The sequence below is a fragment of the Saccostrea cucullata genome, unplaced genomic scaffold (assembly GCF_032062105.1).
Source record: "Saccostrea cucullata isolate Sc308-1 unplaced genomic scaffold, CSIRO_AGI_Scuc_v1 ctg2206, whole genome shotgun sequence".
NCBI classification, from domain to species: domain Eukaryota; kingdom Metazoa; phylum Mollusca; class Bivalvia; order Ostreida; family Ostreidae; genus Saccostrea; species Saccostrea cuccullata.
Genome location: NW_026918046.1, coordinates 82,865 through 109,035, shown reverse-complemented (window position 1 = coordinate 109,035; position 26,171 = coordinate 82,865). Strand labels below are relative to the sequence as shown.

General features: G+C 31.9%; 1 protein-coding gene across 1 annotated transcript in view; it reads right to left on the bottom strand.

Moving 5' to 3' along the window:
- Nucleotides 1-1,802: 1,802 nt before the first annotated feature.
- Nucleotides 1,803-26,171, bottom strand: part of LOC134239325 (uncharacterized) — a 41,524-nt gene continuing 17,155 nt past the window's right edge. The window contains exons 4-12 of the mRNA XM_062721526.1: nucleotides 10,904-11,012; nucleotides 10,567-10,652; nucleotides 10,338-10,407; nucleotides 9,784-9,852; nucleotides 7,779-7,865; nucleotides 5,860-6,012; nucleotides 3,492-3,599; nucleotides 3,150-3,236; nucleotides 1,803-2,508 (exon numbers count right to left, since the gene is read on the bottom strand). Coding sequence (XP_062577510.1) covers nucleotides 2,264-2,508; nucleotides 3,150-3,236; nucleotides 3,492-3,599; nucleotides 5,860-6,012; nucleotides 7,779-7,865; nucleotides 9,784-9,852; nucleotides 10,338-10,407; nucleotides 10,567-10,652; nucleotides 10,904-11,012 — 1,014 coding nt within the window. The 3' untranslated portion in view covers nucleotides 1,803-2,263. The remainder of the gene's footprint in view (nucleotides 2,509-3,149; nucleotides 3,237-3,491; nucleotides 3,600-5,859; nucleotides 6,013-7,778; nucleotides 7,866-9,783; nucleotides 9,853-10,337; nucleotides 10,408-10,566; nucleotides 10,653-10,903; nucleotides 11,013-26,171) is intronic.

The window sequence follows — 26,171 nt, the reverse complement described above, 5'->3', positions numbered from 1 at the left end:
ATAGAACATTTAAATCCAAAAAAACCCTTATAAAATGAATAAGTTGTATCTTCTTAATGACCATTTTAAAATTTGTTTAATGTTTCAAGTACTTAATACAGCATTTTTGTTTGTATGACATTGTTACACATGAAGAAATATTTAAAAGAAATATAACTCCTCCTCAAAGATGTTTTTTTTTTCTTACAATCATATACAACATTGTGATTTTCTGACTTCGGAAGCATCGCTTCATGATGTTTTCTAACATGATTTTAATAGGTATGATACTAATTATCATTTTCATATGCACCTCATATTTTATTGATTGTATATTGTTTAACGTCCCTCTTGAGAATTTTTCACTCATATGGAGACGTCACCGATGCCGGTGAAGTGCTTCAAATTTAGACCTATACTCGGCACTCAGGGCCATGGAGCAGTGAGGGTTCTTTATCGTGCCAACGCCTACCGTGACACGGGACCTACGTTTTTAAGGTCATATCCGAAAGACCCGTGACTTTCACTTCTAGTGCCGAGCGCTTGGCGAAGGAACAGTCACTACCTATGTTTACGTCTTAGGTATGACGCGGCGCCGCGATCGAGAATCGAACCCGGGCCTCCCGATCACGAAGCGAACGCTCTATCACTAGGCTACCGTGACCGGTACCTCATATTTTAAATTTAAATTTTAAATTTAATGTTGTGATAATAAATCGTTACTCTTTCTATTCTCTGTTTTCAGTATTACGAATTCTAATTTTTTTTACAGGGAAATTTATAGCAGAGGGTTCGGGACCCCTTAAAACTATTGAAAAATAATGTTTTGATAAGGATTTTCATATTTTTTTTAACATAGTGTACCTGCCAGATTTCTCCTTTAATAACGTTACTCTATATAACAGTAAAAACAAATGAAGAACAGGTTGTATAAGCATACATTAGTAATAAATAGTATTCGTAAAAGATAAACATTAAATGAATGAAAGTAACAATTGTTTATTAATAAAGAGTCTCTTTGTATCTAAATTTCGGAAGGAACAGCAAGTGTTTTCTTCTCCTCATTCAGAAGTTTTTGAATAAAGTCTGTTTCGTAAAAATAAAAATATCATTAACTTAAAATGGGAATTTTAAAAGATAAGTATGAAATGTAGAATTTTAATTTATTTGTCTTTAATTTTACTGATCATCTTTCTTTATATTAATTGCTTACTAAATATGTACACTGGTGTAATTAAGAAAATATTTATTTCATTTTTAGTTATGATATTCAATACATTTATTAATATTTTCTGTATGTTACAACAATATGAATACATACATGATTAATGTTTTTATTAGTATGGCCAATTTTATGGAATGTGCAAGTAAATGTGCGAAGATTTATTGAACAACTTAATGAATATATATTTTAATAAAATATACATTATGCACAATATGTAGAAAATAGAACATTGAGTTTTTCTTGTTTAGAATAGTCACTAATTCAGAACGTTAAACATCCTTACTGTTTCTAAAAATAAGGTATAATATAGATAAAAAATTTAAAATGAATATAAGGAATGAGGATTTCTTATGAAGAAAACCTGGTTAAAATTCCAAATGAATTTCTTTTACAAGGCCAGTATGAGACCAAATACCATTAAACACACAAATCCAACCATAACAAACAATCTCATCATTAGTTTTCTGTATCTAAATTTCGGAAGGAACAGCAAGTGTTTTCTTCTCCTCATTCAGAAGTTTTTGAATAAAGTCTGTTTCGTAAAAATAAAAATATCATTAACTTAGAATGGGAATTTTAAAAGATAAGTATGAAATGTAGAATATTAATTAATTTGTCTTTAATTTTACTGATCATCTTTCTTTATATTAATTGCTCACTAAATATGTACACTGGTGTAATTAAGAAAATATTTATTTCATTTTTAGTTATGATATTCAATACATTTATTAATATTTTCTATATGTTACAAAAATATGAATACATACATGATTAATGTTTTTATTAGTATGGCCAGTTTTATGGAATGTGCAAGTAAATGTGCGAAGATTTATTGAACAACTTAATGAATATATATTTTAATAAAATATACATTATGCACAATATGTAGAAAATAGAACATTGAGTTTTTCTTGTTTAGAATAGTCACTAATTCAGAACGTTAAACATCCTTACTGTTTCTAAAAATAAGGTATAATATAGATAAAAAAATTAAAATAAATATAAGGAATGAGGATTTCTTATGAAGAAAACCTGGTTAAAATTCCAAGTGAATTTCTTTTACAAGGCCAGTATGAGACCAAATACCATTAAACACACAAATCCAACCATAACAAACAATCCCATCATTAGTTTTCTGTTCTTTGCTTCCAAGGCCTTCATGCCATTGTGCACTGACGACAGGTTGCTCTGTAAGACATTGTTACGGCTCTGCATCAGCTGAAGTTCTCTCTTCAAGACATTGTTTATAGACTTTTGCTGTTGTAACTTGCTTTTGCATTCCTCCATTGCAAGAAGAAGTTGACCTGAATAAAAGAAGGCAGATATATAAAGTGCATTCTAGCATTCTGAGCGTTTGAATTTAAATAACCATGAATAAAATCATTTGGGCTTTTTCTGAGATCATAAACATATAAGTATGAAACTGTTCTTTAGGGCAACAGACAAGAGATTATACTATCATGTTTATCTATGTATCTTCCGTTATACTGAAAACACGAGTATAATGCGTGTCGTGTTCAGCAGTTTATTTTGTATATGATCTGAGTGAAATTATTTACTAAAGATCCCGTAATACAACTTCTTCAAAATAATAGACAAATTAGAACGGTTTTATAACTTAATCATAAAATTTGTAGAAAACTGCGAAAAAGAATTAAAACAATGAATTCTAGGATGTCAAAAATGTCTAAGGAATCAATTAATTAGTTGTTTCCTAAGTACACATTCTTATAAATCTCCTCTTCCTCTAATTAATACACCCATGCAATTTTACGTGATGACGTAAGAAGTAAGTAAAAATTAATGCAAGCAAACTTAAAGTGGGTAATAATATTGCAGAAACTTTTTTTCTAAGAAATACTTAGAAAAGTGTATGAGAACGATTTTTGACAAATCTTACGAACAAAAAAGCAAACATTGGGAATAATTTTAACATTTTATGTACCTGGAGTTTTACGGGAGGAGTCACAAACTTCATTACCTTCAAGAACTGGTAACAAACAGCCGAGTTCTTGTACTGTAGGACGACGTCCTGCGAAATATTGAAGGCATACATAAACCAAAGACTAGAAGTCTGTAAAGCTATGTTCTAACATATAATCAACATTTTATTATGTAGGCTGTTTAGTTTTTGATATTTTAAAAGGGGGCAATCAAATTCTCTACACCTACATATATAACTTAATTTTTATTACATAAAAGCATTTATTGAAGAAAATCGTTAAATAAGCATAAAAATTATATTTTTTCCTAAAACTTCTTTTTATAAAACATTTCAGTTACCCACCTATTTCCTTAATAATATGTTTGTACATGAGTCTAACATCAGTCTGAGGATAATGCTTAAAAACGTTCATGTAATGCGAAACATCTTCTTCATGGATATCATCCCATCCTACAAAACGTATCACAACAGAAGTTATCTATAATTACTTATATTATTATTATTATTATATTTATGGGGAAAATCTAATTTGAATAATAAAATTGCAGTTATATTTAAAAACAAAAGTCCTTGACGGAACTGTAGCTCTTCTGATTTGTAGGTATAACAACGGAAGAGAAGAAGATAGAAGTAGAATTTTAACCTTAACCTACGACAAAAACAACGAGCATTCTGAGAGTATTGCATTAGCAATATTAGTCCCCTATCGGTAAGTGTGATCCTGGTTTCCAATAAAATTTTTAAAAGACCCTCAATTCATTGAAGCGGAACAGAATTCAAACTTGATCTGTAATTCACAAACTTAAAATCAGCTCAATATCTTTAAGCTTTTTGTAAAAAGTGCGTAAAACAAAAAAAGTTAAAACGGCCGTATTTGTCCAACATTAAAGACACAAAATAATTTAATATTATTCTATGACTTGAGATAGATTCAAAGATGGACAGACAAACAGTCAGACAGAGGGACAGACAGACGGACGCAGAGGAAACATGTAGTTCCCTCCCAGTTTCATCGGTAGGGGAATAATAAATAAAAGAACGTTTTAGTCTCTTTTTGAGGCAAAAATTTAATATAAATATTATATTTATTTAAAGTATTCACCGTGACACCGTGGGTTTGAAAGCAATATATATGGAGGATATAAAGATACAAACGAACAGTAAAATAGGAGCAGAGCAAACACGGACCTCCAAAACATCAGAAGTTGGATTAGGTGTCATGAAAGAGTAATCATCCCCTGCCAACCGGTTACTCCTGCCGTGTGCTCCTTGTCAATATCGGGTAATAACGGAAAAATCCGTCGTCCATTCAGTTATAAAAATGGACTAGAACAATTAGTATGAAAAATGACAGTCAGCATTTGACTCAATGATAAATTGTATGTATTTGCTGACAAGGTCATTGTATCGGCTATAGAACTTAAAAAATGATAACTTTTAACGAGACTGCTGATATTCTTGTTTCATCAACTTTTTTGTCAATAATTGACCTCGTTTTAGAAATTGTTCCTACATAGAGCATGCCCTTGCGTATCGAATCAACAAATAGACAAACTCCGTATGCAGGTGACGAAGGTACATTGCTGCATAAGGAAGGGAAATTGACGATAGGAAAGTTCAAGTCACCACGTTTATCAAAGAGTTTGGTTGTTAAATTACTATTAACGCCTTTTTCAAGTAAAATATTCAAGTATGAAACAGATGTGTCAGACTCTTTGGTATCTTTTATCTCAAGCTTACCAGGATATATCGCATCGACATAGGAATGGAAATTACCCTTTGTTAAATGACAATACGTCGTCGATATATCTAAATGTGGAGTTGAAGGCCACAGTAGGTGTTTTTTTTTTCTTTTCACGCATAAAATTTTGCATAAATTCTGCTTCATATGAATACAAAAATAGGTCTGCTAATAACAGCGCAATTGGTACCCATAGGATTTCCAATAGATTGTTGGAAGACCTGGTCTCCAAAAACCACAAAGATATTGTCAATCAGAAACTGAAGCATCTTTTTATGTCAACTTCAGAGTACTTGTGTGTGCAATCAGAATGCGTTTTAATATTATTTAATATTAGAATTATTGTTTGTTGTTTTACGTCCCTCTCGAGAATTTTTCATTATGGAGACACCACAATTTCCCGGCGGAGGGCTGCAAATTTATACCTTCACTTGGCTCTCAGGCCCATTTAGAGTGAGGGATCTTTTTTGTTCTAATACCTACTTCGATCTGAGACCTGTGTTTATTCGGTCTCATTCAAAGGATAGGTCTCCATGGCCTTAAGTGGGATTCGAATCAGCGACGCTTAAGGATCAACTACGTACTCCGCGACTCTACAGCAGACAATAGATTTGATTAATGTCATGTGCTTTCAGCTAGTATGTGAAAATATAGATACCCCTAAATGGAGAAAGCTCTAAAGTCCGGTGTTTTGAAATCTTGGAAAGATTTTTTCCCCACCATTTCAACCGGTTCTCTAAATAACCTTTCTTGACTCAAGACGGAAGTGACTAGTCAACAGAGGATGCTTATTCCTCCTAGGGCAAATGCTCCCACCTGCGGAATTTCCAGGGTCTGTGTTTTATTCCCTCTTTTTACTGTTTATGGATTTTTTTTAATCGCTGTACGTTCGTTAACTTCACCTTCTATATTGATTGATATTACTGTAATATAGTACGCATGTTCATGATTTTATTAGTTTTAACTGACCTGCCAGACCATGTATGAATGTGGAGAGTTCAGGTTCTGTCCATAATAGTGTTCCAGTGCTGTCATGATTTATGTCCCATGGTGGTGGATGAGGGAATTCATCGATGTGTTTGTCCAAGTCATACACATGCTGTGCATCAACTGGACGCGATCCTTTAAGATACAAGTTTAACTTTTAATTTAAGGAATAACTGTCTTATTTTTCGATTTTATGATGTGATCAATCGATTGGCTTGCGTGATAATTTTTTAAACGCCGAATTCGTTTATGCATAAAATTATCACGCAAGCCAATCGATTGATCATCTTCATGAAATTGAAAAATAAGACAGTTATTCCTTATATTTACATGCTATAGACTCCGCCAATCCACGAGCTACAAGCACCGCTTCTTGTCTCTATTTTTCCCGCCCTGCACGTGATTTTGTTTAACCGCGCCTTTCGATGAACCAGTGCATTGATGAGGAAATAAAGTTCATTGTAATTTTATCTCGGACGAAGACGTTAGAAATGTAAAAATAAAGTAATATTTTTTTCTCCCTTTTTTTCTCTGTGATAACTTTTTAAAAGTTAGGTGAGTGATTTCTTGATACTCCTACGGGAATGTAAATTTTGCCAAGCAAAAGGTCAGGAGCTAAGGTGGTCTCATCATCTTCGCTAGCCTAGGGTGTCTGATATGATACTTTCTTTAAAAACCCTTGACATACGATGTTAAAAAAATCGTTAATTTTTTCTCAAGTTGTGATTGGGGTCGATCGACACCGCTCGACCAATCAGCATTTGTTTTTCTCAATGTCGATATCTGCGTTCGGGATATACATGTACATGTATCTTGATTTTTTAATATCTGGAATGAAAAACGCAAGTAAACAACGATCCGTTATCACTCTATGAATAGCTTAATATAGTGTCATCCAATATCTTCAAAATATGTGATTAATAGTCTATATTAAAGCTGTGAATGATACGCTTTTTTCTGTCGATGACGCAATCTGTGCACACCGTAAAAAAGTCCTTTTTATTTTGACTGCACTGTATACCAAGGGTTCATGAGGAGAGTGGCGTATCTGAAAACCTTGACTATCGAAGACGAGGCCTCATACGTATGTAAATCTCGTGCGGCTATCTTGGTGGCTGACGTCAGTGGGCGGCGACTATTGAAACTGACATGGGAGGCCCCATGTAATTCAAATCTTTTAAACAACATTTTTGAAATACACAATTTTATTTTACAATGAAATGGAAATATAAGGAATCACTGTTTAGTTTGTAGGGGTTGCCAGGAACACCAACGATTTGCCCTTTATTATGGTTATGCATAATTTTCCCCAACGTTTCCAATCATCGTTGATGCCCTGACATACCCAAAAAACAAACTAGATATTGACTCCTTAATTCACTTATTTCAAAAAATTAAATAGGTAGGTACATATTCTTTTCGTATTATGATTCTAGAAATCGTTATTAATTAAGATAAGATTATTTGTATAGACATATTTACTACTCAATTAAAATGTTCGGTTATTAAATTTCCATTCTATTAATTTTATTCATTCTATATTAGTATTTGGAATTTAGTTTTTTGGATATTTAAATTCATTTTGGATTGTCTGTTTCTTTTGATCCTAAATATCATAATACTGTTTAGAACTTTAAAACATTTAAGATATTAAAATCTTGTTTAAAAGGGAGTAGTCGAGAATATACTTCGGCATTTCTGTTTTGGCAACCTCAGCTCCCTCTCTCTCTTTGGCCATTACATTGATACTCGTTCTGGAGTTTAAATGTTATCTATGAGTAATGTGCAATAAATGAGGTACATGGATATCTCTTTTTTATTGTAAAACAAATACAAATAGCTGATGTGTTTGAAATGTATATAGAAAAAGAGTAAAAAACAATTGTGTATTTAAATAATACCTGTTTTATGAATGATTATTTCTTTAAGGTTTTGGTATAATGTAGCCGAACCTTCTCCATCATCAGTAGGATGTTCATGGATCTGAACTGTAAAAGTTCCAGTTGTCAGTTTAATCTCAAAATATTTCCATCTACTGAATATTTTTCCTTTATTTTTTTTAAAGACCATTGCCATTAATAATCAGTGCATAAAGGACATTGAGCAAGCCATCTGTATAGATTTCTTGAACCTTGGCTTTTCCATCAGTTATGCATATAATGACATATTCATCTATAATACAGTATTTGATATATTTGAAATTATACTTTTATTTTTTTTTTCATACAGATGTAATATAATCAATAAAATGCTTCCTTTGCTTATTTAATAATATGGAAATTAACGTAACAGCTATTGCAGAAAAAAAATTGCATAAAAGGCCGGGCTTTTGTTTTTATCTCAACAACTGCGTCGTTAATTCCCGTACTAACAATCCAAGAAAGCATTTTATTATTGAAAGGAATTTGTAAAACCACATAATCAGTTAGATCATCGCTAATGAAAGAAATTAAGGATATCCGATCCTCAACCATAACTCCAAAAATGAATATTTAATTTGAAATGCATCAAAATGAAGCTTGAAAATAATTTTTACATGCAACAATTTTCATTTTATTCATCTTTATAAGATTCAAGTTTTTTTCGGAAGTCTTAGAAAAGGTCTTATAAAAGTTGACATTTGCACTCTACAAAAGGAAAAAAAAATAATACATTTTTAGAGAAATGAGATTTTCTTGAATCCAACCTTAGTTACCAATGCTTATTAGCATGATATGTGACCGGTCGGCAGGGGATGCTCATTCCCCCATGGCACCTGATCCCACTTCTGATGTTTCGGGGGTCCGTGTTTGCTCTGCTCTTATTTTGTATTGTTTTATGGACTTTGAGACTGAATACTGTTCGTTATCTCCATATCCTTCTATATGAAATAAGATGTGATTTGTGGTGTCTTACAATGATAGCAAAAGCCTTTTACACTATGTATTATAGAATACATGACAGAAATAGAAGAAAAAAAAAAAACCAATAAGTATAAAAATCATGACAATTTCTCTAAATGCCTGGATAACTATCATTTTTAACCTAAAATATATTTGTTGATCAATTTGCAATTAGAAAATTCATTGCTGATATTCCAATTCGCTTTTTCTGCAAAAATATTGGAGATTTGACAATTTTCCCTATATAATATCATTAACTTTAATCTTTAACTTTAAAGAAATATTGTGGGTAAATTTACATAACTTAGTGGATTTAGATATACTTTTATGAGTATTTTTGATCATTTAACTGCTAATTTTATAAACTTGAGGATTGGACTAGCTTAAAAAGATTGTATTTTTTCTTTCCTCCTCACAATTGTACAACTTCAAATAGAAATGGTAAACTAAGTTTGGAGTCTAGCAGGGACTAAATTTTTGGCGGAAATATGGCGTATGAAAATATCTTCTTTTCTGCTTCTCAAAATAACTATACAACAATGAATTTCGCTAAAAAAATTTAAACAGTCGAAGACTTGATGAAATTTTCAAATGTAAATGAAATTAATAATAAGGGATTCAAAATGTTTTTTGCAAATATAGACATAATATAGGCATTGAAAATTGGAGCTTGCCTTTTTTTTAATGGTTTAGCCGACCACTCTCAATAACCCCCCCCCCCAACTACCCACTTTCAATTTGCTTCCAACACCTCCGTAATATAGCCAAATCATGAAGAAATGAAATGAATTATATTCGCGTTCTGAAGGACATTGTAAACCCCTCCCCTAGAAAAGGGATTTTTAAAATCGGACAATTTTTTTCTTGTCATTTTCATTCTCACCTAGGTTGATGTTAAGTCTTTTCTGTAGATAGTTATCACATTTATTTTACAAAACAACAACAGCAGCAGCAGTAACAACAAACTAAATAAAAAAAGCAATCTTATACATAGGCTAGTCACGTGACCGTTACGATACGATACCATCGAAATTTTCTTTATTGCAAAGTTTTCCATCACACTTGATGCTGGTATTCTTTGCTTTGAGTTTCACTAAAAAAAAATCAAAGATGAAGAAAAAATAAGAAAAGAGTGTTCAAACTGACACTCATAAATATGAATTTTAAATATTTTATGTATTTATTTTAATATTCTTGGATTTTTTTTTCTAGAGTTTTTCTATTTAGCATGTAATTTATGATATGATGTACCTTTTCTTTCCATTAATTTGTTCATGAATTCATTTAGATTGATTAGATAATTAAATAGTTATCAAAAAAGGTTTGTGAATTATGTAAAAATGTACATAATTATATACATTTTAAACATGTTGACCCTAATTAGATGGTCATCTGATTTTAATAGAATAAACTAGTAGATCTTCGTGATATTATACTACTTAATAGTAGTTTAAGTAAACGTAAACGAATTATATATATTATCTCCCTTTAACTACTTTTGATACGAAAATTTATTTTGCAAGAAAAAAAATCTTTTATACTTTTTAGTTTAAAAAACATTTTTTAATTAATAAATACCATATATCTGACAGTACTGGTTTCCTCTAACTTCTGTACATTCAGTTTTCTTCGCCCTTTTATAGTAAATCTTATGAATTAAGAAAAAAATGAAAGATTTTTTAAATAAATGCTAGACAGATACTACTACCTAAATGTATTTCAAATATTCAGAGTTTTTATTATATAAAAAGAATTCAATGAAAAAAAGAAATATCAAATTAGACTAACCAATTACTATTATACTCACTATATTCATCATGTACAGATGATGAGAAAAGTCTCTCTGTTTTATATGAAGAAAAAGAAGCTCAAAGGAAAGTATAAATGTTTCATCTGAAAAAAAAATGTATTTTTTCTATTTTCGCAATACAGTGTACAAATGTTAGGCTTAAAATGAAAGTGACACATGCATTTTTAAAAATATTTTGTAGAGATTATTCTGGTTATTACCTATCTAGAGCTCTTCATTTATCAAGATTTTTTAAATAAATGCTAGACAGATACTTGTTCCCAAATGTCTTTCAAATATCTAGAGTTTCATAATATAAAAAGAATTCAATGAGAAAAAAACAAATAAAACAAACCAATGACTATTATACTCACTATATTCATCATGGACAGACTCCTGATGGGAAAACCCTCCCTGTTTTGTATGAAGAAAAAGAAGTTCAAAGGAAAGTGTGAATGTTTCATCTAAAAAAAGTATTTTTTTAGTTTTTTAGTTTTCGCAATACAAATGTACAAATGTTAAGCAGAAAATGAAAATGGCACATGCTTTTTTTTTAGTTTATAAACTAGCAGATTCTCCTGATATTTCCGAAGATTTTATAGTGTTTTCAGTAAAACGTTTAAAAAATGTATATTATCTCCCTTTAACCATGAATATTTTGTTGATGCATTTTGCAAGACAAAAATGTTTTAAACTAGTGAGTTTGAAAATAATACTTTTGAATACATACTGAATGCCTGATAGTACTGTCTTCCTCTACCTTTTGTGCATTCTATCCCCACACCTTTTTTAAAGTTAATCTCATGATTAAAAAATGAGACAAGACAAGATTTATGAAATGAAAATACACATGTATATCAATTATGTAGAGTTTTATAATATTAAAAGAATTCATTGATAAAGCAAATATAAAACAGAGACAAACCAGAGACTATTATACTCACTATATTCCTCGTGGACAGACTATTTACAGGAAACCTCTCTCTGTGTTTATGAAGAAAGTGAAGTTCAAAAACTCATCTAAAAAATGCTATTTTTTTCGTAATACAAATGTAACAACTAAAATGAAAATGGCACATGCACTTCTTTTTTACATTTACTTATTCTGGGATTTCTTATCTAGAGCTCTTCACTTATCATGTTTTATTATACAAAGTATCTTCTGTTTAATCAGTTCATTCATGAACATAAATTCATTTACATCTTTTTTTAACCTTTATTTTGATATATTCATTGGTAGATACATGTAGTTAAGTAATAAATAAAGAAGAATTTAAATTATGTAGAAATTTATATGCAAACAATGACAAGATAATTTTTTGAGTTTATAAACTTATAGATTCTCGAGATATTTTTAGTGTTTCAGTAAAACGTTAAAAAATGTATATCATCTCCCTTTAACCACACATTTTGTTTATGCTTTTTGCAAGACAAAAATGTTTTAAACTGATGAGTTTGAAAATAGTACATTCTAATACATACTGTAAACCTGACAGTATTGGTTTTTTGTATATTCTGCCCCACCCACCCCCCTTTAAAAAAAGTAAATGATTAAAAAAAAATTAAGTAAGACAAGCTTAAGGTTTTTTAATTAAAATTACACAAATAAAAACAAATATATCAAATATCTTAAGTTATATAATATAGAAAGAATTCAATGGAAAAACAGATATTGAACAAAAACAAAACAGAGACTATTGTACCCACTATATTCATCATGGGAAGACTCTTCATAGGATAAGCCCTCTCTGTTTTGTATGAAGCTCAAAGGAAAGTGTGTATGTCTTATCTGTAATTTTTTTTTACTATTCGTAATACAAATGTTCCACATGAAATAAAAATTATATTTGTACTTTGTTTTAGATTTGTATAGCTAAAATTTTTATTGCTAGTTTTTCCATTTAAATGTTGCAAGATTCAATACCAGTTGTGAAACAATTAATTTAACTTTCAGAATTTGTATAATCGGATGCAAAAAGCACAAAAAATGTCTATAATTTTACATATATCAGTTTAAAGAACAGAGATTTCACACGAAAATGTCATGGGATTCCGATATCCACAACTTCTCTTTTACCATTGAATGAAATTTAATGAGATTTACACGAAACCTCTGTTACATAGTGCCATTATTTACTTCTTACTTTACTTTTTGATCGGACTCTAATTTCGGGTTTCCCAGAGCAAAACATTGACTTTTCGATTATAACTGTATGGGAGGCAGGGTATCATTTAGTGAGCTCAGTACTCAGAATACTTCTAGTTTTAGGTTAGTTTTTTTAAAAATAACTTTAAAAAATTATCGCCAAAAGATGATAGAAGTCAAATTTTGCGTCTGATAGTTTTTGAATTGATAATACAACTATTTGTCACCAAAGGATTTTTGTGGGTGGGAGTGGGGTTGGGAATATCTATCCAAACAGAGGAATGTTACGCTTAAAGTATTAAAGTAAAGCAGGAGGTAATCTATGACAACTATTGCTTCTAATATTTCTCTTTCTATACCCATTTCACATATATACGCATTTACCAGGGGGTAAGCTTTTTTAAGGGGGTCCATGGTAACTTTTTTCTCTTGATTAAGTAATACATTTTTTAACCTTGTCAATTCCAAGGGGGTCCTGACCCCCCTCCTCTAGATTCGCGCATGCTCACAAAGTTAATATTTTCTTTATTGTACATAATTATAATTTGTAAGTTTACAATCAAGAATAAAAATAAACTAGAAGTACTGTGAGCGAGCTCACTAAATGATACCCCCCCCCCGCCTCCCATATGAATATAATGGAATTGTCCATGCTTTCTTGTGGGAAACCAAAATATGTGTCAGATCAAAAAGTAAATAAAATAGGCGGTGCACAATGGCATTATATAATAAAGATTCTGTGAATGTTTCATCAAATTTCATTCAGTGGTAAGAGAGGAGTTGTGGATAAGAGATGGGTACCCCAAAGCGTAACAGACAGACGGACGGATGAACAGACAGACGGACGGACGGACAGACACAACGATTACTATATACCCTCCCGCTTTTCAAGCAGGGGTATAAAGAGTGCAATTGGAATCGAAATACATAATCAGTAGATTAAAGCTAAGGAAATGCACTAGTGCTTCTTAAATTTTATAAATGACTTCATTTGTTTCAATTGTATCAGTCCATTTATCAAACAAATTATCGATTCATATACATGTTCCCTTGAAAAGAGAATTTGCCTTTTCGTGCATTATTATTATGATTATTTTAATGAACGTATATATCTAAATTTTTATGAGTTTTTAGACTGAAGGTAAAATATCCCTCTGCTCAAAATTTCACCATTTTTTTGAAAATTCCAAGCATTGATTTTCATCAACAACAATAGCATTAGATTTAAATATGTACAAATATGAAATATAAAACACTAGCACCGCCTGTTTAAGGGTTATGAGCACGGTTAACATTTTTACAGGTAGGACAAACTCCGGGGTCAAGGTCAAATGGTCAAGGTTGTTGATTTCTAAAGAAAGGCTTTGTCTCAAAGATTACGTATGGGAAGTATGAAAGCGCTGGCCCTCACCGTTCAAAAGTTATGGCCAAGGTTAAAGTTTGTTGAAAGAAGGTCAAACTCCAAGGTCAAGGTTAAAGGGAAAAAGTTCTTGATATCCAATGAAAGGTCTTGTCACAGGGATTAGATATGTGAAATATGAAAGCTCTAGCCCCTACTGTTCAAAACTTATGGTCAATGTTAACCCTTGAAAAAAGTAGGTCAAACTCCAAGGTCAAAGTCAAAGATCAAAGTTGTTGATATGCAATGAAAGATCTTCATACAAAGATTACATATTTGAAGTACGAAAGCCCTAGCCTTTACCATTCAAAAGTTATGACCAAGGGTAAAGTTTTTTCTCCAAGGTCTAGGTCAAAAGTAAAAATTCTTGGTTTAAAATGAAAGGTCTTTCCAAAAAGAATCGATATTTGAAATATGAAATTCCTAGTATCTACCATTCAAAAATTAGGGCCAAAGTAAAAGTTTGGAATTTTTGTGTAAAAGTGGGTCAAACTCCAAGGTCAAGGTTAAAGGGTCAAAGTTCTTGATATCGAATGAAAGGCCCTGTCACAAAAATTAAATTTATGAAGTATAAAAGCCTTAGTTCTTACCCTTAAAAAAATATGGTCAAGGTTGTATTTTTTAAAGTAGGTCAAACTCCAAGGTCAAGGCCAAAGGGTCAAGGTTCTTGGTATCCAATGAAGCGTCTTTTCACAAGAATTACATATGTGAAGTATGAAAGCCCTAGCACTTTCTGTTCAAAAGTTATAACAAAGGTTAAAGTTTATTCATAAGAACAGAAATCTTCAAGGTCAGGGTCAAAAGGTCCAGGTTGTTGGTATCCAATGAAAGATCTTTCCTCAAAAAATACATATGTCAAGTATAAATGTCCTGTATCTACTGTTTAAAATATATGGCCAAAGTAAAAGTTCAATCACCAAGGTGATAACCAAAGAAAGATCTTTTCACAAGAAATACACATGTGATATATGAATGTCACAGCTCCACTAAATAAAAAGTTATGGGCAAGGTCAAAGTGTTTGCTAACAAACAGACAAAGAGACAGCTAGACAGACGGACGGACACGACAAAAACTATATACCCCCGAAACTTCGTTTGTGCACAAAAACTGGTTCAGATTTTGGTTTAAGGTTTAAATCTAGTTTTCAAACTGGTTATAAGATTCATTCTAGTTTACATTGATACAACAAATACACAGTTTATACAAGATGGCATCTAAAAGATACATGTATTACATTTATATTAATTAATATTAACGTGGAAATGATGCTGCTGGCGAATAAAAAATCCAAAAAAAGTTTTTTTTTGAAAGAAGAGAATTAGTTTATTTGTTCCTTTTTATCTGACTAAAAATGCAGTATTTATATTTTATTGTGCATTTAATTTTTTTCCCAAATGATTCAAAACTTATTTCTGAAAGGGAAAATTTATATAAAATAACATTTTGTATTCATCATTATAATAATCATAGTATGAAAAAACACCATTACAATTTGCAGCTTTTATCTATTCTCTGCAGCCTTATATACTCAACAAAAAAAGAAACGCATATTCAGATTAAACATGATAATCGAAGTTTTCAATTTAATCCTTATTTTTGTAAAAATGATTTTAGAGTGTTTTGATAAAAATTTAACACATCATGTGTTGCAAGTAGAAAAGTGAAGTTTATGTCATTGTCGACGCCTCCAAATTCTTTTGGAATACCGTTTTAACTAATCCATATGTCTTTTGCGACGACTTAGCGCTGGTGGATTTCCAATGTACGGATGTCGTGCACGAATACCAGCTCCTCTCAGTCTCTTGCAAACAAATGCACTTTTATGCCGATTTTTTCATCCAGCAATCGTTGCAGCAGTCTTTACAGCAAGTTCTGAATCGCCTGAGGTGCTGAAGGGGGGGGGGGGGGTCAGACGGTCCTGCTTGGGTATGGTTACCTGCAGACGGCCAATTCTTGGTCTTCCGGCGTTAGCTTAACGGTTGCAAAGCCCATTGATGTATTCAAAATGCAGTTACAACTTCCTGTTGCGTAGCCCCGTTTAGGTGCATCGTTAGCCTGGTTGTGTTCATCTTTGTTTCGGCGTGACATTGCAGTATCAATACTTCAATCAAATCTTAAATATGGGTTTAATAGGAGTGTTAATAGTTTCTCTAAATCCAAAATATCAACGAAAATAGACGTCCTATTAAGAAGAAATCATGAAAAACACTACTTTTATAAACACGTTTAATCAGGGGAGATAATTCAACACTTGGGTTTTAAAACCCAATGCTGTCCTTTAAATAGGTCACAGGTATCCAATGATATAAAAGATAGTTGTTCCATGTACATTTGAAAAATTTCTTTGCCGACTAAAGCAATATGCGTTTCTTTTTTTGTTGAGTATATAAAACACCAGAACGTGGTAATAAAGTCAAGGGTTTCTTGTTCATGAGAAAATTATCATTTAAAACTTTATTTTCTTTAAATAGTCAGCATCTTTCATCACCGCCATGCTGGAATACTTCCCGCTCTTTCCCGCTCTGTTTAATTGTTTGGTTTCACGAACTGGTTTCAGCTACAGCAAAAACAAATTAAATAAAAAAGCCAGTTTTGGGTTTAAACAAGTTTAAAACCAGTTTGTGGAACAAATGAACAGTTTACAAAACTGGTTCAAAAATAAAACCAGTTTTGAGTAACAAATTCGCCTAAGACACGTGGTCAGTTGCAGAGGAAATTTAGTTGAAAACCATTAGTCCTTAGAAGAAGGTGTGTATTTCAGAGGGAAGGTGAATGACCCCATGTCAATTGGTGAATTTTCTTTAGGGCATAGATTGAATTACAGAATACTGGGTGTTTTATCCTACTCGCTCGGGCCTGGAGATTGGCTGTATAGGTGCGACTGAGGCCAAAGTCTCGGAAAAATTTCGGAAAAAACAAGCCAAAATTTGCGTAGTCCCTGGGTGCAACTTTGAAAATAAGTGGTTTTGATGGATTAAAGATTTATAAATAAATGATGAAATATCATCTGTTTCGATAATTACAATAATTATTAATTATTATTTAAATTTCGAATCTTCGATAAAAGGATTTGTACAAGAATCTTGCACAACGAGCGTTGACACAGGTGTTGTAGCGGAAGACAACTCTGGATAGAGAATGCCGTAAACAAAAAGTTAACTCGTACACAAATCAGAAGTCATATTTTTGTTATATAAATACACATTTATTTGATACATGAATGAGAAGTCCATTTTTTTCTGTTGATTTAATTATATTATAAATTAAAAATTCATTTTGCTGTTAAACGAAATAATTAATTTTATTGAATTTTTTTTAAACATCACCATAACAAATTGTGGTACGTAAATTTTACGTTTTAAAAAATAGTCTTCTTTCATGCAATTAATATGTGAATATAAATATGATATACTTTAGAACGTTAGAAATACACTTAACAAAACTTCTAAGTGTTCACTTTAATAAATGTATTTATTTACAAACTACTTAATAGAATGGTATGCTATTTTCAAATTATTACAATAAATGAGTCTTCTCAGCAATTGTAGAAAAAAAAATTCAATATCATCGATGTAAACCAATGTTCCATGACGAAGCTTAAAAACAATAAATCTGTAATTTGCGGCACGTGTTTTGTGTAATAAGCATGTTTTTGAGGTCATTATCAAATTTTTAAAACTGGTTTCACTAAAAAACACAAAACATTGGCAAAATGACTATTGAGATAGAAGGGAGAGCCGTTGGAATGTTGATATATGGACCATCTTTGTACCACGTTTTACTCACTTTTATTTCAGTGCTTAATTGTTCTTGTTATTACTTTTAAAAATTATGAAACAGTATCAAAACCCATTTAAACACATTCTTCTATAGGCTGTGCTCATTTTTCAATCACCAATTTATCACAATTTGAAAGTTTTTGACAATATTTAACACACCGGAAGTGACCTTGATCTTCTTCTGAGGAGAAAATTTCGTGCCATACCAGGTTAAAAGAGTGTTAAAGTGTTCTGAAAAAAACTTAGAAACATGGAAACACACTATTTCAATCGTACGGAAATGATAAGAAATCGGTGCTCGTGGCAGTCTTATATCACCTCAAGCACTCTGAATTATCCTTAAAGCGGCGCACTTATGTGCTAAACACCCAAGAATATTGACCAAAAGGCATCTGTGTGACGATACACTGTCAAATTCCCGGAACTGAATCCCTTTGAACACATTTAAAATTCTGACGAAATACTTACATGAAATTTACGCAACATCGAACTTAAATATGTATCATTAACCAAGAATTAAAGGAATTATTTATTGTTTGCATTTGTTCTTTAAAACTTCAAAAATGTTAGGTGAACACTTAGAAGTTTGGTTCAGTGTATATATGGTATATCGTATCATTGCATACAATTTCCATTAAACTTATCAAATTAAAAAAGTTTTTAAAAATGTACAGTTTTGTTGCAGGATAAACACGTCTCTCGCACCATGGTGAAGTTTAAGGATTGAAGAAAAGAGATATTTTCTTTCATGCATTCTCTCAAAACCATATGTATGGTACAAGAGGTAAATATATATATATTCACAGTAATTATGGATTCGAAGAAATTACAGGAGGATAGTGTCAAAATTTTTGTGATGAATATAATACAAAATTTTCTTAAGAATGCTAGATACGTACTTGTGCAAATTACAATATTTTATAACAGTTGGATACATATCGTATTTCTGCACCAAAAATATTTTCTAATATTGCATAACGTTACATTCCAGTAAGTAATGAATTTCGTTTCCTTTTTTGATTATTTTTACATAAATTGCACTATCTTTCATTTTTTTCAACATTCCATTTATCTCATACGTGTGGGTGATACAGGTCGTTGGATAAACTTATGCTTTATCAACGGGTAGATGCTTTATCAATAGCACTTCCGGTTTTGACACGATCCCTCGCTTCAAAATTTTATTTGAAACTTTTATTTGTGATCTCTATTATTGCCCTAATAAAATGAATGATAAAGAGCGATAATATCGTTAAAAGCCAGAAAAAGACTCGTATATGTCAAAGAAGTGTCTTATTTTATCAAGGAACCTGTATTGGCTAGTCTGTTGAAGACAGATGTTACCCCCCCCCCCTTTTTAAATCGTTTTCGGACAAAGTAAAGCCTAGCAGTTAAGTTGTTGTTATAAGATTCCTTTAACATCTTCAATAATGCTTTCTTATATTATACTACGTATGCCTACCTAGTAACGTAGGTGTAACTTACCATGGATCAACAATGAATCTACCAGTAGGCCCCTAGCCTTGCCTATCACGTTTTGTACTGCCATTGTCCAAACGAGTTCATTTTCATGATCCAATGGTCCTTACAACTTTCAATCAGAAGTCCGTTTGATGTAATTTAAAGCTCCAGCAATTGTCACATAATGTTTTCAAAGACGCAGATAGCAAAAATTCTAAATTTTGAACAAGATCTACTTTCTTTCGAGGGATGTCAACGTTCGGTGCTACGTCATCAAGTTGTACGTCATCAATTTGAATTAGTAATCATTCGTGTAGTTCCGCAGGGGAAGTCTCAAAGTTTTGTTAAAATGAAAGTCGCATAAGATAAATAGAACATCTATATTGTGTGATTTGCTATTGGCTTTATCCAGCTCGTTGAAATGGTGTATATTCGCTCGGCAAGCCTCGCGAATATATACACCATTTCAACTCGTTGGATAAAGCCAATATCAAATCACACAATATAGATATCATCTATCTATCCACCTCTATTTGCTTTTAAAGAGATCAAAACTATTTTTAATTCCATGTAAACTAGAAACATATAGGCAATAAACAAATTAAGTGTAAAAAAGGAGTTGACTTCTGATTTGTGTACGAGTTGACTTTTTGTGTACGACTCGGTTTGTGTATCATAAGGACCCGGACCACAATTAGCTTACATATAGACTTATATAGTAAAAACATGTGTTTTATTTTCTTTGTAACTTTTTTAAAAATCTTCATTTCCAAAATATCTTTGACCACATGATAGAGCAATGTGTCAGATAAATATTCACATCCAGAAATAGGGGTGTTCAATGTGGAATTCCCTGGTTATTAATAAACTTCTGACGTCATGACCTCAGAATAGCTCTCGCTTGGCAAAAAAAGTGTAAACAAACCAAATGAATGCTCTTTTCAATTCATATTTCTAGGCATAATTTTTGCTTGAAATGCACCTTGCTGCATATCATTGTAAACTTTAGACACTATACTTTTATTCTATACCCCAAAAGTATCTAAAACATGTGAACTATTTTTATTTTTATCATTGAAAGGGAGGCATATGAATTTCCTACATGTGCTACGTTTTAACCATTTGACCTTCACCCTTTAATTGTGGCCCGGATCCGTATGAGCCGCTAAAAAACCCAATCAGTGTACGAGTTACTTTGTGTGTACTGCAACAAACGTGTAGGTGACCTAGTCTATTTTCTCCAAAATGGTAGTCTCGTTTTCCCCAGACTCTCGCTCTCGAGACTTTGCCCGAGCGAGAGTCTGGTCTGATTCCTATTTACCGGCCGCCAGGAGGCGGTCGGTTATATGATATGAAAGTTTGAAGTCGCTGTGCGTTTCTGCGGACTTAAAACAATTTAAATAAAAATATTTAACATTAATAAAATAGTATATTAAAAAGAGCGTCTAAATGTTTAACAAGAACACACAATAAACATAAAATTATTTTTTTTATAAAGAATGAGGTAAATATTTCATCCAATCCTGATTGAGAAACTTAGACATGTTTGAGGTGCGGAGAAAAATAGGACATGTGTTGGGCCTAGTCTAAAGCAAAGACCGCGTTATGTATTTTGCACAATTTTACTTTCTCTATTTAAACATGATTTGTCGTACGTATTTATTTTAAAATGACGTGTTCACATGTACATATATAAAATTTTCAAAAATATGGGTAAATATAAATTCATCAAAAGACCTAGCAGGCTACAGAATATTACGAGATTTTGCCCTTAGCAGACGAGGATAATGCACGTTTTACAATGTGCCAAGAGTTTTCCCGCTACAACTCAAAGAAACTGAAAGAGAAGAAATGTATTGGCGGATCTAGAGGGAGTTTAGTTTTTTCCTCTAAGAGAGAGCAGGGAGCCCCTCATATTTGTTGCGTTTTTATCAAATTAAAACTACACTGCATATCTAGTTGTAGATTACATTAAACTTCAGTTTTAAACTTTTAATGTAAATGCCTCCTAATTATACAGCCCACGGTTTGTTGACGCAGAGGACCAGGGGTACTTTGCTTATATATACATGTAATACTGAACATGCATTATATAATTAAGAAAATCATGCAATGTTGTGCACAAGCGTTTAATGTCACGAGGATATATATACACAGGGGCCTGTAACATACTGTTTTTGATTTTACGTAATCACTATCCTTTTTTGTATATATATAGTGATTACGTAAAATCAAAAACAGTATGTTACAGGCCCCTGTGGATATATATTAACAGATAAATATAAGCTATTTTAAAGACCCAATTTTTTTACCGTACGGTTACCTGAGGAGGGGGAGTGGTCGAAGTAACGTGGTGTTATTTACCTGGAGACCCCCAATACCCAAGATGTCAAAAATCTGTGTATACGTAGCATTACACAGGAAGTCTGTGTTTGGTAATCAGGGTCAACATTACGTGTTTTGTGTCTGGTTTTGAGTGAAACAACTTAAAATAATTATTTTAATATGAAATTTATTTGTAAACTAAAAGCATTTATCGTAATTATGGTAATGTTTTGAAGGAAAAAAAATAATAAGATACATGTATATCGTTTTATAAAAATTTTTCCTTACATAATTGATAAAAAGAAAAAATCACGAGTAAAAACGTCAAATCAATAATATTTATTTTTTTTAATCTTCAATAAAAGAAATCACTTGAAGATAAAAGTCTGAATATTGAAATAAAAAAATTATTAATCCACCTATCCGTCGTGCATGTGAACATGCATTTACCGCGATCTGTATGTTTTTTTCTGGCCAGCAATGTTGTCCAAAATATTCCATATTTTTGATTCTCCGTGTGTTAACAAAATTTTATTGTTAGAAAGATTTCTTTTCAGAATCGATCACTATTATATACAGACGCTAGAGGAAATTCGAGCATTAATTCTGACATCAAGTTCTGTACAACATCGTGTGGATTGTAGCCATAGTACAAAATAAAACATCTTTTAAAACCTATGCTATGCCGTTTATTAGTGCTGAATATTTTTCTTACATTCCATTTCTTAAAAAATAATTTAAATCGTCGGCCTTCCAATTACGGCAAATATATAGAGCCGATTTCTGTGGACGCGGTCTTTTTTCAACAGATAAGTGGACGATATTACACTTACAAGTAACAAACAGCAGTGAAGATAGAAAAGAAATAGTTTATTTTGTTTAATAATCTACTTTCAATTATTTTTTGAAATAAAATTCAAGCATATTGGAGTTTTCTAACTCGCGTGTATACTATGCGGGTACATGAAAGCGTTTGACGCGTGACCAGGTAATTGTTTTTAAAACATGCAAACTCAGATTATCAGGAGGCACAGGTAGCTTACCTGTCAATCAAATCAGAAGCTATTGTTTTTTTAATGATTCACAGGCGGTGAATTATTGATCTTGAATCAGGTAGATTTTGGGGGCGTTAACATAAAATTGGGTGTTTAAAAACAGATCTACATCACCATTTCAGTCTTTAGATGCTTCATAAAAGGAACAATTAATTGATTTGCGGCCGATTTTTGACGCTTGCGTCAATATATGTTTCTTGTTAATTTTTGTAATTTCAAATCGAGGCTTACCGAGAAATCGGTATGGATTTTCATTGGCTGATACATTCTCTTCGATGCTAAGATATGTATTCTTTAAAAAGTCAGAGGCTGCGCCTTTACTTTTATCTGGTTTTATAATAAAATACCTTTGTCTGCTTTACAAGGAACAAAAAACGCACATATCTTTGTTTAAAAAGTAAATTCTCACATGTATTTTCATGGGAGTCGCCATCTTGTTAGCAGTTTAGCGACCTCTCCTGGTTACAAAAATTAAATAGGAAGCAGACCAGACTCTCGCTCGGGCAAAGTCTCGAGAGCGAGAGTCTGGGGAAAACGAGACTACCAAAATGGCTGCCATTTTCCCGAGGTTGCGATTGCGCATGTTAAGAAAAGGCATCATCTCAAAAAAAGATTTTTGTCGATATTAAGGTAGTATACATTCTACAGTATATTTTCCATATAAATTAACTTTGAGTGTCTTGAAATTGGTTAACTTGTATACTTGTCTGTAACAAAGTTTATTTAAATCACATTTTATTTGATTATCTTGAGTCATGGAATATTTTGAGTTTTCTTGTGGTTCGACATGTTTTAAATTATGCCATTTTTAATAGAAGTTATACCCAGAACAGAAAAGTATGTCAATGAAGGTAAATATAAATTTTAAAAGAAAATTAATTTAAGCATGTTATATCCTTCAATTCATTTTCAGTTTTTTCCTTTTTTTTGGCTTCAGTATAAATGTTTATAATTTAGTTATCTATTTGAAAAGTTGTGATTTTGCTCTATAATTTTACATTAGAATAGTGCTACACTAACATGTAAGCTAAATTCATGCAAAGTATTGATTCTCTCTCTCTCTCTCTCTCTCTCTCTCTCTCTCTCTCTCTCTCTCTCATTTAGGAATGGGATTGTGCACAAGATTTCTAAAAAAAAAAAAGTCATAGACTACCCCTCCCCTCCTACGAAATAGGTTTTTGAAGTTTGGGCGAATTTAGTTGTTGTTTTTTTTTTTTTTTTTTGTTTTTCAGGAAAGTTCTGGGATTTGATTTTTTTTCTGACCGAGGTGGACCCCCCCTCCCGGGAAAAAATATCTGGATCCGCGCCTGAATACAAATGCGCAATCAAAGCAGTGCACAATAAGTTTGGTAACATTCTGTTTTTTTAAAGTAGGTCTATACTCGCACTACGTCATTTACGAATAGTAAAACCGGAAACACACTTATTTTTTCCGAGATGTGATTTTTGAACTATATTGGTTTGACTTTTAATCAGCGTTTTAAATATCCGGTAACGATTTTGCTCGAAGTCGCTCTTGTCAACAAACGTACAAACATTGAGTGATTCTACAGTTTAAGGATAAATTAATAAAAAAGAAAAGACTTGGAACAACTTTCGGTTGACACAGAAAAAATTAGGTAATAAAACAACATTTCTGTGAATGATACATGTGTAATATGCCGCGCCGATAACACGGACTACGAACATGCTACATCAGTACATGAAAGTCGAGGCGACTATTGTCGGTGGCCAAGTTAAAGCTAATAGTGATAATTCGCAAGAAAAATAATTAATACGATTTGACTTAGACAAATTTAATTAATTTTATCCATCACAAATTATAAATTCACCTTGAATAATAATTATTTCATAAGACGCATACCCCCCCCCCTGAAACCGGCTTACCCAACAATCACAATGCAAAATTATCTTTAGGCTAGAAAAATGATCATTATATGAAAAAAGTTGATTCACTCGCAGCATACTTACTTTCTGTAACAAAAGTTTCCAGCTTAGTGAGAATCAGTCAATCACGCCCATTTTCATTGTCTCCAATTTACGGACAAGTGGTGTTTTAATGTTTTAGAGTATTATAAGATAAATTTTTGGGACAATGGGTATTGGGTGTGTATTATCATTGTTTTAAATATGTTCAACCTTGTTAATACAAGTATACACTCAAACTTTAACAGAACTACAGGAAAATGTGGCAATATATTACTTTTGGATGAATGAAATTATGGGGGTCCCTTTAGTGTAGAGCTCATACCAGGAAAAGTAATGCGTCAACATATAATTTTTTTTAGCTTATTCTTTTTCTTAAATGTTATTTAGTAAAAAGAATGCAAATTTTTGAAGTTTGAGTCCATAATTTTTTCTAAAATGACCGAGATTGACCTGTGAAGCACATTTTCTCATATTTCATTTTGATACGTTAGCCTAGCAAAGTGCAAATAATTATAATAATTCATGCAAAACAATGATTATATATGGTTTACTAACAAGTTTTTACTCTATTTTGTTTATTAAAGTTGAATATTTAGATTTTAATTCATTTAAATACAACAAAATGTAGGATAGGTAAATTTCAGTATTTTACATTTCGGGGCATGTACTCCGATAGGCAATAGCAGAAAAGTGAACATGTTGACATATAATTTTTCTTGTGTCTATCCATTGCTGGGATGTATATTTAACTTATAAAAGCAGATTTTTTAAGATTGAGCCCATTTAGCGCCGAGTATAGAACTACCTTAAATACATGTATACTACTATAATTTCTTTAACCAACCTGAGGGCTTAGCCATTTCTCTTTTCTTTAAAAAATATGTATTGAAAACCGTGGTCCCTAGACCAGTGCTACCGTCGTCCCCTAGCTCATTCTCCCTTAAGTCGAAAAATAGGTCAACCAGACCCAGAAGGAAGTGAAGAAAAAGAATTTACAAATTGTATGAAGCCTTAATCTTATTATGACACGAAGTGTCCTTCTACATGTATATGCGTGATCATCATAAATAAGTTTTGCTTACTTGGATGTTAATGTTTATATATCCTCCATTTTCAATTTTATCATATCGGCTTAAAAAAGGTCACGTGACTATGTAAAAGGTAAAAGGTCACTTGACTATGTCACTATGTAAATGACAACTTTAAAAATTATCATTCAGATTGCCTTTTCTGTTTGTTGTTGTTGTTAAACTTTCTCCACTAAATAAATATGACAAATATCTGCCACATCCACGTATCATCGTTTTTGAAGGGGGGTTTAACCGCGACACATGTACATGAAGCGTAATGTCTAAATATAGAAAAAAGCTACGCATATTGAATAAGTTAAAAAGTTTTGGCTGCTGCCCTGAAGAGTGTAGTCTTAATTCAAGCTACTAATCTTATTCAAAATTGTATATATTATGTTAGTAATTGTATGCATTTTTTAAAAATCTGTTCTGCAAATCATTGGAAATATTAGTACTTG